Raw genomic sequence first — 15792 nt, forward strand, 5'->3', positions numbered from 1 at the left:
AGCAACAAAGGAAGGACACACATTTAGGAGTACACAAGTGTCACCTCAGCTCAGAAACAAAGGAAGGACACACATTTAGGAGTACAAAAGTCTCACCTCAGCTCAGAAGCAAAGAAGGGACACACATTTAGGAGTACAAAGGTGTCAGCTCAGCTCAGAAAGAAAGGAAGGACACACATTTAGGAGTACAACGGTGTCACCTCAGCTCAGAAACAAAGGAAGGACACACATTTAGGAGTACAAAGGTGTCACCTCAGCTCAGAAAGAAAGGAAGGACACACATTTAGGAGTACAAAAGTGTCACCTCAGCTCATAAACAAAGAAGGGACACACATTTAGGAGTAGAAAGGTGTCACCTCAGCTCAGAAACAAAGGAAGGACACACATTTAGGAGTACAAAGGTGTCACCTCAACTCAGAAGCAAAGAAAGGACACACATTTAGGAGTACAAAGGTGTCACCTGAGCTCAGAAACAAAGGAAGGACACACATTTAGGAGTACAAAGGTGTCACCTCAGCCCAGAAACAAAGAAAGGACACACATTTAGGAGTACACAAGTGTCACCTCAGCTCAGAAACAAAGGAAGGACACACATTTAGGAGTACAAAGGTGTCACCTCAACTCAGAAACAAAGGAAGGACACACATTTAGGAGTACAAAGGTGTCACCTCAGCTCAGAAACAAAAGAAGGACACACATTTAGGAGTACAAAAGTGTCACCTCAGCTCCGAAGCAAAGGAAGAACAGCGTTGCTCTTGCACACAAAACACATAGGGTTTGCAACTGGTAAGCAATTAATTTCGAAACACAACAACAGTATCACAAAAGGACAGATGCAGATTGTGAGAAGTTGGCCTGATAGGGGATGTTTCCAATTCTGAAACCACCTGTTATCAGACCAAACAATCCCTTATGGTGTCTGGTTGTAAGTCAACCTTATTAGACAAGCTATCCTAGGGGTAGCATGGACTAAGCAGCCTAAAGACTTAACTTAAGAGGTCGTGTTAAGCGAGCTGTTTTACCACATACAATCCTGTAATATCAAATGAAAGGACACCACACAAGTATATATTATAAAAATATATGTATTTATTACTAAAAACAATCCCCAGTATTCTTTTTGAATAAAGGGGCACAAGCGTTAAATCAAAAGCACTGTTTAAACATACAAAGTTGCACAAATATGGATGAGGGCGAGGGGCCACTCAGACCATATACTAAAAAAATGGTATAAGAGATACCAATCGATCAGTGGTTAGGCCTAGGGCCTAGGGAATTGCTGGGAGCAGTCGGGACAAGCAATGCTGAAGTCGGGAAAAGCCCGCGGGATTCGGGTGCAGTGCAGAAAGTGCACGCATGCATCATTGTTAACCAATGGTGCGTAAAAGTTACAAAGTTAAAGTTTAAGGACACTTCCGCTGAACCTAGAGGAACAAAACTTTAGACACAGACCCTAGAGATGTGTACCAGTGTGGGAACACCGGCGTTGCAATGTTACCTCACCCACAGGAAGCGGGTGCACAGGGTCGAAGTTGAGTCGGGTTTCGTCACGCAGGCTCTTGGTGCTTGAAGCTGAAAGGGCTGCAGGCGGGGTGAAAGGGAAGTGTCCGGTGGAGTCCAAGGGTGGACTCAAGTCGAAAAGTACCTGAAAGCAGAGGGGACAGAGTCTGGGTCACTCAGCAGTGACCAGGGTGGAACCAGGACGGAACCAGGCAATGTCGGGCGCAATCAGGTGGTTGTTGAGGAGCTTCTCTCCGCGGTCACGTGGGCTCTGGGGCATCTGCGACATCCAGGAGCAGGTCACGATCTGTCCCACGCAGGCTCTCACCGTCGGCGCTGTCGGCTTCAAGATTGGAGCAAACAACACTTGGCAAAAGCAATCCACGCGGAACCAGGAGATTGCTTCTCACTCGAACCAGGAGGGTCAGAGTGGGGGCTCCTTTTCAGGGGAGCTGGTGCAAATCTGGAGGAACCAGAATCGCAAGTCGAATTTCAAGTTTCGTCGGCACAGGGGCCACTAGCCGGCTGGCAAGTGACCGGGCCAACACGTTGAGCCAAAAGAAGCAGAAGGGCCCCACGCAGCACTCGTCAAGTGTGGAGGGCTGAACTTCGATGCAAGAGTGGCTCAGGGTTGGGGCTTCTCAAACCCCGGTGTACAGCTTCGAGGGTCACTCGTGGGCTGCACGGTCAGCGTCTTGTGGTCTTTCCAAGATGGCGTGCCCCACGCTTCCGGTCGCCTCCACGGGTCTCAGCTCTGCAGGGACTGTGGATCGGGCTGTTAGGAGGTAGGCAAGCTTAATCTCGTCGATCTCTGTTGCTCGAGTTCCGGCGAGAACTGCAACAAAGCAGATGTCGATGGCTGGATGGTGCCTGTTTGCACAGGGTGGTCACTCCTTGACCACAAGGGAGATTCTTCGGGCTTCTACGTCGAGTAGGATGTTGAAGGGTCCAGAGTTTCGTTTCTTATGTTTCATCAGGATAATCTGAAGTGCATTGGCACTGCTCCCAGTCTTATACTAATCTAGGGGGCTGGATTACCTGCTAGGTCCCCTCCTATGGGTGGGACCCAGGAAGTGGGTGGATACACCCCCTTCCTTTGATCCAGGCCGCCCTGGCACGAGGGCTGGAGTGCCCCAGAACCGGTTTGGCCGGATTATGCAAGGGGCAGCCTTGTGCGCCCCAGGCAGTGTCTGGTTTCTTTCAAACCTCCCTGCTACAATCCATTATCTCCTGTCTAGGGGGGTGTGACACCTCCCTGCGACAGGAAACCCTTTGTCCAGGCCCCCTTGGCTGAGTTTCGGTCAGCTTCAGGGGGTCAGACTTGTGTCTGTGGCAGAAGCATCCATTTTGTGGATCCAAGGTCCTTTTAGAAATTAACCGCATTTAAGTAAAGTAACATGTCTTCTCCCTCTAGAGGGGTGGAATGCTATCCCCGTCGCCAGAACTGGCGAGGGGATAGTATTCCAAATCGTATGACACCTTACACGACATGTTTTGATAAAGCCAAACCAAAGTTGCTATATAACCGCGAGGATTATAATGCACTTAAGAGTATATGGTATGGCATTATCCTGAAACAGCTTAGGGAGTTGTTCTCGACAGCTGCAGACAGGCTCAGCTCATGCTAGAGCTCCATCTCACATTAAACCACGCACGCTGCCTCCAGGATTGATGAGGCCTTCCATAGGAGTGGCTCACAGGTTTATGTGTGTCCAGATATAGGTTTAGATATAGGTATGCTATATCTAAGTAAGGGGTGATTACACCACCTTACCCCAGCTGAGTGATCAGCCAGTTGTGTCAATTTAAGAACCAGCCAGGGGTGGCAAAAGATATGCTGCAGCCCCTGGTAGGCCTTGGTGGCACCTATGCCCTTAGCACCTATAGTACATAGTACAGGGGCTGACAAGGAGTCCATTTCCAATTGTGGTATGTACCTATAGCACATGTATCATTAATTTAGTGAGAGAACAGCAGGCTGGGGGTCTGATCAGCAGGCCCACAGCCTCAGTAGTCGAAAACCAGTGAAGCAAAAAGCAAAAATTTGGGGTGACCATAGGATAGCAGACCCTACTCTCCTACACAGATTCTTGGATGTGTGTCTCAAGGTGGGTTGTTTAATGTGTCCACAAACAGCCGACACGTGTTTCGTCGTGTGGATATAGTTCACAACGACTCTTCAGGGCTTGTGGCAAGCCTGCATGTGAGCAGGTCTTGAAGAATAAATGATCAATGTAGACATCAATCAGTATTCGTTGGGAGTCGGTAAGTCGTGTAGAAGGTATGTCAATAAGAAGGAACCAGAGAGCAAGTGTGTAATTGTATGCCTCTGTTACTAGTGAGCACGCCGAGTTGTCGGTCGCCGTTTACCGTTCATCGGTAAACGGCGACCGGGAAACTTCGGAGGAGGGATAGCGCGTATCTGAACGAATCACCAGAACTGCGCGACATAATTTTCCAGAGGACTAAACGTACTTTCAGTGGATCCCCTGCCTAATGCATACACGTATTAAGCATACAAATACCAACCGACAACTCGGCGTGCTCACTAGTAACAGAGGCATACACACTTGCATCTGTCCTTTTGTGATACTGTTGTTGTGTTTCGAATTTAATTGCTTACCAGTTGCAAACCCTATGTGTTTTGTGTGCGAGAGCAACGCTGTTTTTCAGTTTGGTGAAATTCTTTAGATTTTCATATTTGAGCGGTTAAGGGCTTCTCCGCTCGCTCTGAACGCACCATACTACCACTAAGCTATCAATATCCCCAGACGTATACACTAGGCAGAGCGCCTTAATCTTACTGAGTTTTTGTGTCTAAAAACCCTCATCGCTGCATTCAGAAGCAAAGGAAGGACACACATTTGGAAGTACAAAAGTGTCACCTGAGCTGAGAAACAAAATAAGGACACACATTTAGGAGTACAAAAGTGTCACCTAAGCTCAGAAAAAAAAGGAAGGACACACATTTAGAGGTACAAAGGTGTCACCTCAGCTCAGAAGCAAAGGAAGGACACACGTTTAGGAGTAGAAAAGTTTCTCCTCAGCTCAGAAGCAAAGGAAGGACACACATTTAGAAGTAGAAAAGTGTCACCTGAACTCAGAAACAAAGAAGGGACACACATTTAGGAGTACAAAAGTGTCACCTCAGCTCAGAAACAAAGGAAGGACACACATTTAGGAGTAGAAAGGTGTCACCTCAGCTCAGAAGCAAAGGAAGGACACACATTTAGGAGTACAAAGGTGTCACCTCAGCTCAGAAACAAAGGAAGGACACACATTTAGGAGTACAAAAGTGTCACCTGAGCTCAGCAACAAAGGAAGGACACACATTTAGCAGTACAAAGGTGTCACCTCAGCCCAGAAACAAAGGAAGGACACACATTTAGGAGTACACAAGTGTCACCTCAGCTCAGAAACAAAGGAAGGACACACATTTAGGAGTACAAAGGTGTCACCTCAACTCAGAAACAAAGGAAGGACACACATTTAGGAGTACAAAAGTGTCACCTCAGCTCAGAAGCAAAGGAAGGACACACATTTGGAAGTACAAAAGTGTCACCTCAGCTCAGAAACAAAGGAAGGACACACATTTAGGAGTACACAAGTGTCACCTCAGCTCAGAAACAAAGGAAGGACACACATTTAGGAGTACAAAAGTGTCACCTCAGCTCAGAAGCAAAGGAAGGACACACATTTAGGAGTACAAAGGTGTCACCTCAGCTCAGAAACAAAGGAAAGACACACATTTAGGAGTACACAAATGTCACCTCAGCTCAGAAACAAAGGAAGGACACACATTTAGGAGTACAACGGTGTCACCTCAGCTCAGAAACAAAGGATGGACACACATTTAGGAGTACAAAGGTGTCACCTCAGCTCAGAAACAAAGGAAGGACACACATTTAGGAGTACAAAGGTGTCACCTCAGCTCAGAAACAAAGGAAGGACACACATTTAGGAGTACACAAGTGTCACCTCAGCTCAGAAACAAAGGAAGGACACACATTTAGGAGTACAAAAGTGTCACCTAAGCTCAGAAAAAAAAGGAAGGACACACATTTAGAGGTACAAAGGTGTCACCTCAGCTCAGAAGCAAAGGAAGGACACACGTTTAGGAGTAGAAAAGTTTCTCCTCAGCTCAGAAGCAAAGGAAGGACACACATTTAGAAGTAGAAAAGTGTCACCTGAACTCAGAAACAAAGAAGGGACACACATTTAGGAGTACAAAAGTGTCACCTCAGCTCAGAAACAAAGGAAGGACACACATTTAGGAGTAGAAAGGTGTCACCTCAGCTCAGAAGCAAAGGAAGGACACACATTTAGGAGTACAAAGGTGTCACCTCAGCTCAGAAACAAAGGAAGGACACACATTTAGGAGTACAAAAGTGTCACCTGAGCTCAGCAACAAAGGAAGGACACACATTTAGCAGTACAAAGGTGTCACCTCAGCCCAGAAACAAAGGAAGGACACACATTTAGGAGTACACAAGTGTCACCTCAGCTCAGAAACAAAGGAAGGACACACATTTAGGAGTACAAAGGTGTCACCTCAACTCAGAAACAAAGGAAGGACACACATTTAGGAGTACAAAAGTGTCACCTCAGCTCAGAAGCAAAGGAAGGACACACATTTGGAAGTACAAAAGTGTCACCTCAGCTCAGAAACAAAGGAAGGACACACATTTAGGAGTACACAAGTGTCACCTCAGCTCAGAAACAAAGGAAGGACACACATTTAGGAGTACAAAAGTGTCACCTCAGCTCAGAAGCAAAGGAAGGACACACATTTAGGAGTACAAAGGTGTCACCTCAGCTCAGAAACAAAGGAAAGACACACATTTAGGAGTACACAAATGTCACCTCAGCTCAGAAACAAAGGAAGGACACACATTTAGGAGTACAACGGTGTCACCTCAGCTCAGAAACAAAGGATGGACACACATTTAGGAGTACAAAGGTGTCACCTCAGCTCAGAAACAAAGGAAGGACACACATTTAGGAGTACAAAGGTGTCACCTCAGCTCAGAAACAAAGGAAGGACACACATTTAGGAGTACAAAAGTGTCACCTCAGCTCAGAAGCAAAGGAAGGACACACATTTGGAAGTACAAAAGTGTCACCTGAGCTCAGAAACAAAGGAAGGACACACATTTAGGAGTACAAAAGTGTCACCTAAGCTCAGAAAAAAAGGAAGGACACACATTTAGCAGTACAAAGGTGTCACCTCAGCCCAGAAACAAAGAAAGGACACACATTTAGGAGTAGAAAGGTGTCACCTGAGCTCAGAAACAAAGAAAGGACACACATTTAGGGGTGAGGATTGAGGAGCAGGGATTTCTGACCCAACTCCAGGCAGACATAAAATAATCCCATCTCATTGACATACGCAAAATGGTGATACTTTCCTTGCCCTATGAACCGTTATCTGTAGCAGGGAGTCCCTTTTTCTCGATGCACCTCAGACACACTCACCCCACTGCTGTGTAGACCGGCGAGAGTGCGATGAACATCACCAAGCGGCCCGGGCCTATCTCCAGATACTGTTCATGCAGTTTCCTCCCCAGTAGGCGGGTCTCTCTCCAGTCATCTGATTGGTGCTCCAAAGGATGGGTCGAAGAAGTGGGGATCACTGGAGCACAAGAGAGAAGCACACAGGAGTGAGAGAGGGAGAGTGAAAGAGCCCTGGAGAGGGATGTATCGAGAGGGATCATGAGAGGGAACAGTGGAGGTGCACAGAGGGAGGCAGGGAGTGACTAGGATAAGGACAGATGAGATGGGAAATAGTGGGACAGACATAAAACTGGTTATTGACATGAAAGAAGAGATTGAGGGAGAGAAGGAGCGTGTTAGAGAGACAAGCAGGAACAGGAATACTACAAAGAGAAAGAGACAGTCAGCAAGCAGAAGAGACAGAAAAGACAGAAGGCAATGAAAAAAGAAGGTGAGGTATCATTTGAGAGGGGGAGACAGGAAACAAGAGGCCCTGGAGAGGAAGGGGATAGCAAGAAAAGCAAGGTCATAAGAACCACACCTCTTTCTTTTACATTACAATGTCAAATCTTGTTATAGTGTTAAATCCCACTTGACAGGTGTGCTGGGCTTCACATCTATTTATTTTTTACATTTGTATAGCGCACTGTTACCATACGGTGTCCTGGCGCTGTGGGGGACACTTGAAAGGCACAGAACACTTTGCCACAACAATTCCTTTTTCTATTCACTAATGCTCAATGAACCCTGCTTTGTCCTACCAGACATCTGTCTCTGGGTTTATTGTGAGTAGAGTGGTTGTTTTTTAAAACTGTGGGGCATATTACCAAGCAGGGCGAAAGGCAATTATCGCCGCTTGCTAAGCGGCGATAATTCTATCGCTCTATTAGCAAGCTGTCGCTAACAGCAGTTAGCGAGCGGTTTGGGTTCCGCTTTGCATGTCAGCGATATTTATCGCTAATGACATGCAAAGTGGGCGTACCCAACCTGTTAGCGACTGAAAGCAGTCGCTAACGTCGCTATCGCCTAATAGCAAGGCAGGCGTAGCGATGGAAATATTCCCGCTATCGCCAAAAACTAACGCCTACTCTGACCAGTTCTTAGCCATGTTATCCAATGGGAGGTGAATAACATGGCTAAGAGCATTTTGTCGCTAATGCGTGAATATTGCTGTATTCTAAGCTATATTCACGCTATCGCCGGAAAATGTATCGCTTTGGAGATAAACGTTGCTAATAGCACGTTATCTCAGCGATAATTTCTGGCGATGCTTAGCGATAAAAAATTCGTTGCTAAGCCAAGTTAGCGATAAATATCGCTAATCGTTGGTAATATGCCCCTGTATTTTAATGTAAGATGTCAAAGGGCATTAGGATTACCATAGTACACTACACCCACACGCACGCCCATTCCCCAGAGCATGAGTTGAGTATGGCCAAAGACCTTCACTGTCTAGGAAATCCAGAAAGTGGGTAGGGTGGCCCTGGGAGATTTACCCCCATCAGTTAGGTCATGTCCAGGTGTCATTCCCATCAAGTAGCAAGTGGCAAGAATGAATGTGGCAAACACAGGAACTCCCTTCATAACACTCCTGGGCCTGGGGAAGAACTGAAGAGGGCTGGACCAGCTACCGTGGCCTGAGAGGAGTGATAAAGCACTGGTCCCACTCACTCTCGTACTCAGGGCAAATACATTAACTCCAAGGGTCATAAGGCTGACCATATGTTCAACCCACAGGGATACAACAAGGTGCAAGAGGCCTTTCCTGCACCTGACCAGTTCACTAGTGTCAACTGGACCTGGACTGGTCTCTGCTGCTGGCCTCAGTCCAACCCCCCCTGAGACCTTAAATGCTTTCCTTGAGGTCCTGGGGTCTTACCAATTGCCCTAGGTCACGCCTGTCTGCTCTGTGCGTACTTAGCAGGAGGTTGAACTGAGGTTAGTGGAGTGACTCTGAGTGTCCCCCTGACATGGGTGGTGATTATTGCTTCATTGGGTAGTGATCGAACCCCACACAGTTATCCACTTTCTTACAGATACATAAACTCCTCGACAGCACATACATAGATACTCACACTTATATGAACATACACAGATAAACTCCTCGTAAGTGCAAATATATATACATATAGCGTCATGCCACACTTTCCAGTTGCCCTCACCCAGGAAGATGGTGAGTATCAGGGCCCACAGACGTTTCCAGGCTTCCATCGCAGGGTCAAAGGTGAAGGGGGGGAGCTTAAGCAGCAGAAGTGTCCACTCAACCTGAGGAGACACAGAACCTTCATTCAGACACTTATCCTATCTGTGCAGCTCTCGTTCCTGCAGCCTAGGGCTAGAAGGGCAGACCCCCTCTTACCTGCAGACACCTCCCTGCACAGACCCCCCTCTTACCTGCAGACACCTCCCTGCACAGACCCACCTTACCTGCAGACACCTCCCTGCACAGACCCCCCTTCTTACCTGCAGACACCTCCCTGCACAGACCCCCCTCTTACCTGCAGACACCTCCCTGCACAGACCCCCCTCTTATCTGCAGACACCTCCCTGCACAGACCCCCCTTACCTGCAGACACCTCCCTGCACAGACCCCCCTCTCACCTGTAGACACCTCCCTGCACAGACCCCCTCTTACCTGCAGACACCTCCCTCCACAGACCCCCTCTTACCTGCAGACACCTCCCTCCACAGACCCCCTCTTACCTGCAGACACCTCCCTGCACAGACCCCCCCTATTAACTGCAGACACCTCCCTGCACAGACCCCACTCTCACCTGCAGACACCTCCCTGCACAGACCCCACTCTCACCTGCAGACACCTCCCTGCACAGACCCCCCTTCTTACCTGCAGACACCTCCCTGCACAGACCCCCCTCTTACCTGCAGACACCTCCCTGCACAGACCCCCCTCTCACCTGTAGACACCTCCCTGCACAGACCCCCTCTTACCTACAGACACCTCCCTCCACAGACCCCTCCTTACCTGCAGACACCTCCCTGCACAGACCCCCTCTTACCTGCAGACACCTCCCTCCACAGACCCCTCCTTACCTGCAGACACCTCCCTGCACAGACCCCCCTCTTACCTGCAGACACCTCCCTGCACAGACCCCCCTCTTACCTGCAGACACCTCCCTCCACAGACCCCTCCTTACCTGCAGACACCTCCCTCCACAGACCCCTCCTTACCTGCAGACACCTCCCTGCACAGACCCCCCTCTTACCTGCAGACGCCTCCTTGCACAGACCCCCCTCTTACCTGCAGACACCTCCCTCCACAGACCCCTCCTTACCTGCAGACACCTCCCTGCACAGACCCCCCTCTTACCTGCAGACACATCCCTGCACAGACACCCCTCTTACCTGCAGACACCTCCCTGCACAGACCCCCTCTTACCTGCAGACACCTCCCTCCACAGAGCCCTCCTTACCTGCAGACACCTCCCTGCACAGACCCCCCTCTTACCTGCAGACACCTCCCTGCACAGACCCCCCTCTTACCTGTAGACACCTCCCTCCACAGACCCCTCCTTACCTGCAGACACGTCCCTGCACAGACCCCCCTTACCTGCAGACACCTCCCTGCACAGACCCCCTTACCTGCAGACACCTCCCTGCACAGACCCCTCCTTACCTGCAGACACCTCCCTGCACAGACCCCCCTCTTACCTGCAGACACCTCCCTGCACAGACCCCCCTCTTACGTGCAGACACCTCCCTGCACAGACCCCCCTTACCTGCAGACACCTCCCGGCACAGACCCCCCTCTTACCTGCAGACACCTCCCTGCACATACCCTTCTTACCTGCAGACACCTCCCTGCACAGACCCCCTCTTACCTGCAGACACCTCCCTCCACAGACCCCCCTTACCTGCAGACACCTCCCTGCACAGACCCCCTCTTACCTACAGACACCTCCCTGCACAGACCCCCCTCTTACCTGAAGACACCTCCTTCCACAGACCCCCCTCTTACCTGTAGACACCTCCCTGCACAGACCCCCCTCTTACCTGCAGACACCTCCCTGCACAGACCCCCCTTACCTGCAGACACCTCCATGCACAGACCCCCTCTTACCTTCAGACACCTCCCTGCACAGACTCCCCTCTTACCTGCAGACACCTCCATGCACAGACCCCCTCTTACCTGCAGACACCTCCCTGCACAGACCCCCTCTTACCTGCAGACACCTCCCTGCACAGACCCACCTTACCTGCAGACATCTCCCTGCACAGACCCCCCTCTTACCTGCAGACACGTCCCTGCACAGACCCCCTTACCTGCAGACACCTCCCTGCACAGACCCCCCTCTTACCTACAGACACCTCCCTGCACAGACCCCCCTCTTACCTACAGACACCTCCCTGCACAGACCCCCCTCTTACCTGAAGACACCTCCCTCCACAGACCTCCCTCTTACCTGCAGATACGTCCCTGCACAGACCCCCCTCTTACCTGCAGACACCTCCCTGCACAGACCCCTCTCTTACCTGCAGACACCTCCCTGCACAGACCCCCCTCTTACCTGCAGACACCTCCCGGCACAGACCCCCCTCTTACCTGCAGACACCTCCCTGCACAGACCCCCTCTTACCTGCAGACACCTCCCTGCACAGACCCACCTTACCTGCAGACACCTCCCTGCACAGACCCCCCTTACCTATAGACACCTCCCTGCAAAGACCCCCCTCTTACCTGCAGACACCTCCCTGCACAGACCCCCCTCTCACCTGCAGACACGTCCCTGCACAGACCCCCCTTACCTACAGACACCTCCCTGCACAGACCCCCTCTTCCCAACAGACACCTCCCTGCACAGACCCCCCTCTTACCTGCAGACACCTCCCTGCACAGACCCCCCTCTTACCTGCAGACACCTCCCTGCACAGACCCCCTCTAACATGCAGACACCTCCCTGCACAGACCCCCTCTTCCCAACAGACACCTCCCTGCACAGACCCCCCCTCTTACCTGCAGACACCTCCCTGCACAGACCCCCCCTCTTACCTGCAGACACCTCCCTGCACAGACCCCTCTCTTACCTGCAGACACCTCCCTGCACATACCTCCCTCTTACCTGCAGACACCTCCCTGCACAGACCCCCTCTTACCTGCAGACACCTCCCTGCACAGACCCACCTTACCTGCAGACACCTCCCTGCACAGACCCCCCTTACCTACAGACACCTCCCTGCAAAGACCCCCCTCTTACCTGCAGACACCTCCCTGCACAGACCCCCCTCTCACCTGCAGACACGTCCCTGCACAGACCCCCCTTACCTACAGACACCTCCCTGCACAGACCCCCTCTTCCCAACAGACACCTCCCTGCACAGACCCCCCCTCTTACCTGCAGACACCTCCCTGCACAGACCCCCCTCTTACCTGCAGACACCTCCCTGCACAGACCCCCTCTAACATGCAGACACCTCCCTGCACAGACCCCCCTCTTACCTGCAGACACCTCCCTGCACATACCTCCCTCTTACCTGCAGACACCTCCCTGCACAGACCCCCTCTTACCTGCAGACACCTCCCTGCACAGACCCACCTTACCTGCAGACACCTCCCTGCACAGACCCCCCTTACCTACAGACACCTCCCTGCAAAGACCCCCCTCTTACCTGCAGACACCTCCCTGCACAGACCCCCCTCTCACCTGCAGACACGTCCCTGCACAGACCCCCCTTACCTACAGACACCTCCCTGCACAGACCCCCTCTTCCCAACAGACACCTCCCTGCACAGACCCCCCCTCTTACCTGCAGACACCTCCCTGCACAGACCCCCCTCTTACCTGCAGACACCTCCCTGCACAGACCCCCTCTAACATGCAGACACCTCCCTGCACAGACCCCCCTCTTACCTGCAGACACCTCCCTGCACAGACCCCCCTCTTACCTGCAGACACCTCCCTGCACAGACCCCCTCTAACATGCAGACACCTCCCTGCACAGACCCCCCTCTCACCTGCAGACACGTCCCTGCACAGACCCCCCTTACCTACAGACACCTCCCTGCACAGACCCCCTCTTCCCAACAGACACCTCCCTGCACAGACCCCCCCTCTTACCTGCAGACACCTCCCTGCACAGACCCCCCTCTTACCTGCAGACACGTCCCTGCACAGACCCCCCTTACCTACAGACACCTCCCTGCACAGACCCCCTCTTCCCAACAGACACCTCCCTGCACAGACCCCCCTCTTACCTGCAGACACCTCCCTGCACAGACCCACCTCTCACCTGCAGACACGTCCCTGCACAGACCCCCCTTACCTACAGACACCTCCCTGCACAGACCCCCTCTTCCCAACAGACACCTCCCTGCACAGACCCACCTTACCTGCAGACACCTCCCTGCACGGACCCCCCTTACCTGCAGACACCTCCCTGCACAGACCCCCCTCTTACCTACAGACACCTCCCTGCACAGACCCACCTTACCTGCAGACACCTCCCTGCACAGACCCCCCTCTTACCTGCAGACACCTCCATGCACAGACCCCTCTTACCTGCAGACACCTCCCTCCACAGACCCCTCTTACCTGCAGACACCTCCCTGCACAGACCCCCCTCTTACCTGCAGACATCTCCATGCACAGACCCCCTCTTACCTGCAGACACCTCCCTGCACAGACCCCACTCTTACCTGCAGACACCTCCCTGCACAGACCCCCCTCACCTGCAGACACCTCCCTGCACAGAGCCCCCTCTTACCTGCAGACACCTCCCTGCACATATCCACCTTACCTGCAGACACCTCCCTGCACAGACCCCCCTTACCTGCAGACACCTCCCTGCACAGACCCCCCTCTTACCTGCAGACACCTCCCTGCACAGACCCCCTCTTACCTGCAGACACCTCCCTCCACAGACCCCCCTTACCTGCAGACACCTCCCTGCACAGACCCCCCTCTTACCTGCAGACACCTCCCTGCACAGACCCCCCTCTTACCTACAGACACCTCCCTGCACAGACCCCCCTCTTACCTGAAGACACCTCCCTCCACAGACCCCCCTCTTACCTGTAGACACCTCCCTTCACAGACCCCCCTCTTACCTGCAGACACCTCCCTGCACAGACCCCCCCTTACCTGCAGACACCTCCGTGTACAGACCCCCTCTTACCTTCAGACACCTCCCTGCACGACTCCCCTCTTACCTGCAGACACCTCCATGCACAGACCCCCTCTTACCTGCAGACACCTCCCTGCACAGACCCCCTCTTACCTGCAGACACCTCCCTGCACAGACCCACCTTACCTGCAGACACCTCCCTGCACAGACCCCCCTCTTACCTGCAGACACGTCCCTGCACAGACCCCCCTTACCTGCAGACACCTCCCTGCACAGACCCCCCTCTTACCTGCAGACACCTCCCTGCACAGACCCCCCTCTTACCTGCAGACACGTCCCTGCACAGACCCCCCTTACCTGCAGACACCTCCCTGCACAGACCCCCTCTTACCTGCAGACACCTCCCTGCACAGACCCCCCTCTTACCTGCAGACACCTCCCTGCAAAGACCCCCCTCTTACCTGCAGACACCTCCCTGCACAGACCCCTCTCTTACCTGTAGACACCTCCCTGCACAGACCCCCCTCTTACCTACAGACACCTCCCTGCACAGACCCCCCTCTTACCTACAGACACCTCCCTGCACAGACCCCCCTCTTACCTGAAGACACCTCCCTGCACAGACCCCCCTCTTACCTGCAGATACGTCCCTGCACAGACCCCCCTCTTACCTGCAGACACCTCCCTGCACAGACCCCCCTCTTACCTGCAGATACGTCCCTGCACAGACCCCTCTCTTACCTGCAGACACCTCCCTGCACATACCTTCCTCTTACCTGCAGATACGTCCCTGCACAGAACCCCCTCTCTAACCTGCAGACACGTCCCTGCACAGACCCCCCTTACCTACAGACACCTCCCTGCACAGACCCCCTCTTCCCAACAGACACCTCCCTGCACAGACCCACCTTACCTGCAGACACCTCCCTGCACAGACCCCCCTTACCTGCAGACACCTCCCTGCACAGACCCCCCTCTTACCTGCAGACATCTCCATGCACAGACCCCCTCTTACCTGCAGACACCTCCCTGCACAGACCCCCCTCTTACCTGCAGACACCTCCCTGCACATACCCCCCTCTTACCTGCAGACACCTCCCTGCACAGAGCCCCCTCTTACCTGCAGACACCTCCCTGCACAGACCCACCTTACCTGCAGACACCTCCCTGCACAGAGCCCCCTCTTACCTGCAGACATCTCCCTGCACAGACCCACCTTACCTGCAGACACCTCCCTGCACAGACCCCCCTTACCTGCAGACACCTCCCTGCACAGACCCCCCTCTTACCTACAGACACCTCCCTGCACAGACCCCTCTTACCTGCAGACACCTCCATGCACAGACCCCCCTCTTACCTACAGACACCTCCCTGCACAGACCCCTCTTACCTGCAGACACCTCCATGCACAGACCCACCTTACCTGCAGACACCTCCCTGCAAAGACCCCCCTCTTACCTGCAGACATCTCCCTGCACAGACCCCCCTCTTACCTGCAGACATGTCGAGCACAGACCTCCCTTACCTGCAGACACCTCCCTGCACAGACCCACCTTACCTGCAGACACCTCCCTGCACAGACCCCCCTCTTACCTGCAGACATCTCCCTGCACAGACCCACCTTACCTGCAGACACCTCCCTGCACAGACCCCCTCTTACCTGTAGACACCTCCCTGCACAGACCCCCCTCTTACCTGCAGACACCTCCCTGCACAGAC

General features: G+C 52.7%; 1 protein-coding gene across 1 annotated transcript in view; it reads right to left on the reverse strand.

Annotated features, from left to right (window-relative positions):
- The window catches only part of LOC144766554 (uncharacterized), a 70921-nt gene that overhangs the window by 20211 nt on the left and 34918 nt on the right, over positions 1–15792 (reverse strand). The window contains exons 2-3 of the mRNA XM_078650359.1: positions 9156–9258; positions 6976–7132 (exon numbers count right to left, since the gene is read on the reverse strand). Of these exons, the coding sequence (XP_078506485.1) occupies positions 6976–7132; positions 9156–9204 (206 nt within the window). The 5' untranslated portion in view covers positions 9205–9258. The remainder of the gene's footprint in view (positions 1–6975; positions 7133–9155; positions 9259–15792) is intronic.

Source organism: Lissotriton helveticus, chromosome 7 (genome assembly GCF_964261635.1).
Source record: "Lissotriton helveticus chromosome 7, aLisHel1.1, whole genome shotgun sequence".
Classification (NCBI taxonomy): Eukaryota; Metazoa; Chordata; class Amphibia; order Caudata; family Salamandridae; genus Lissotriton; species Lissotriton helveticus.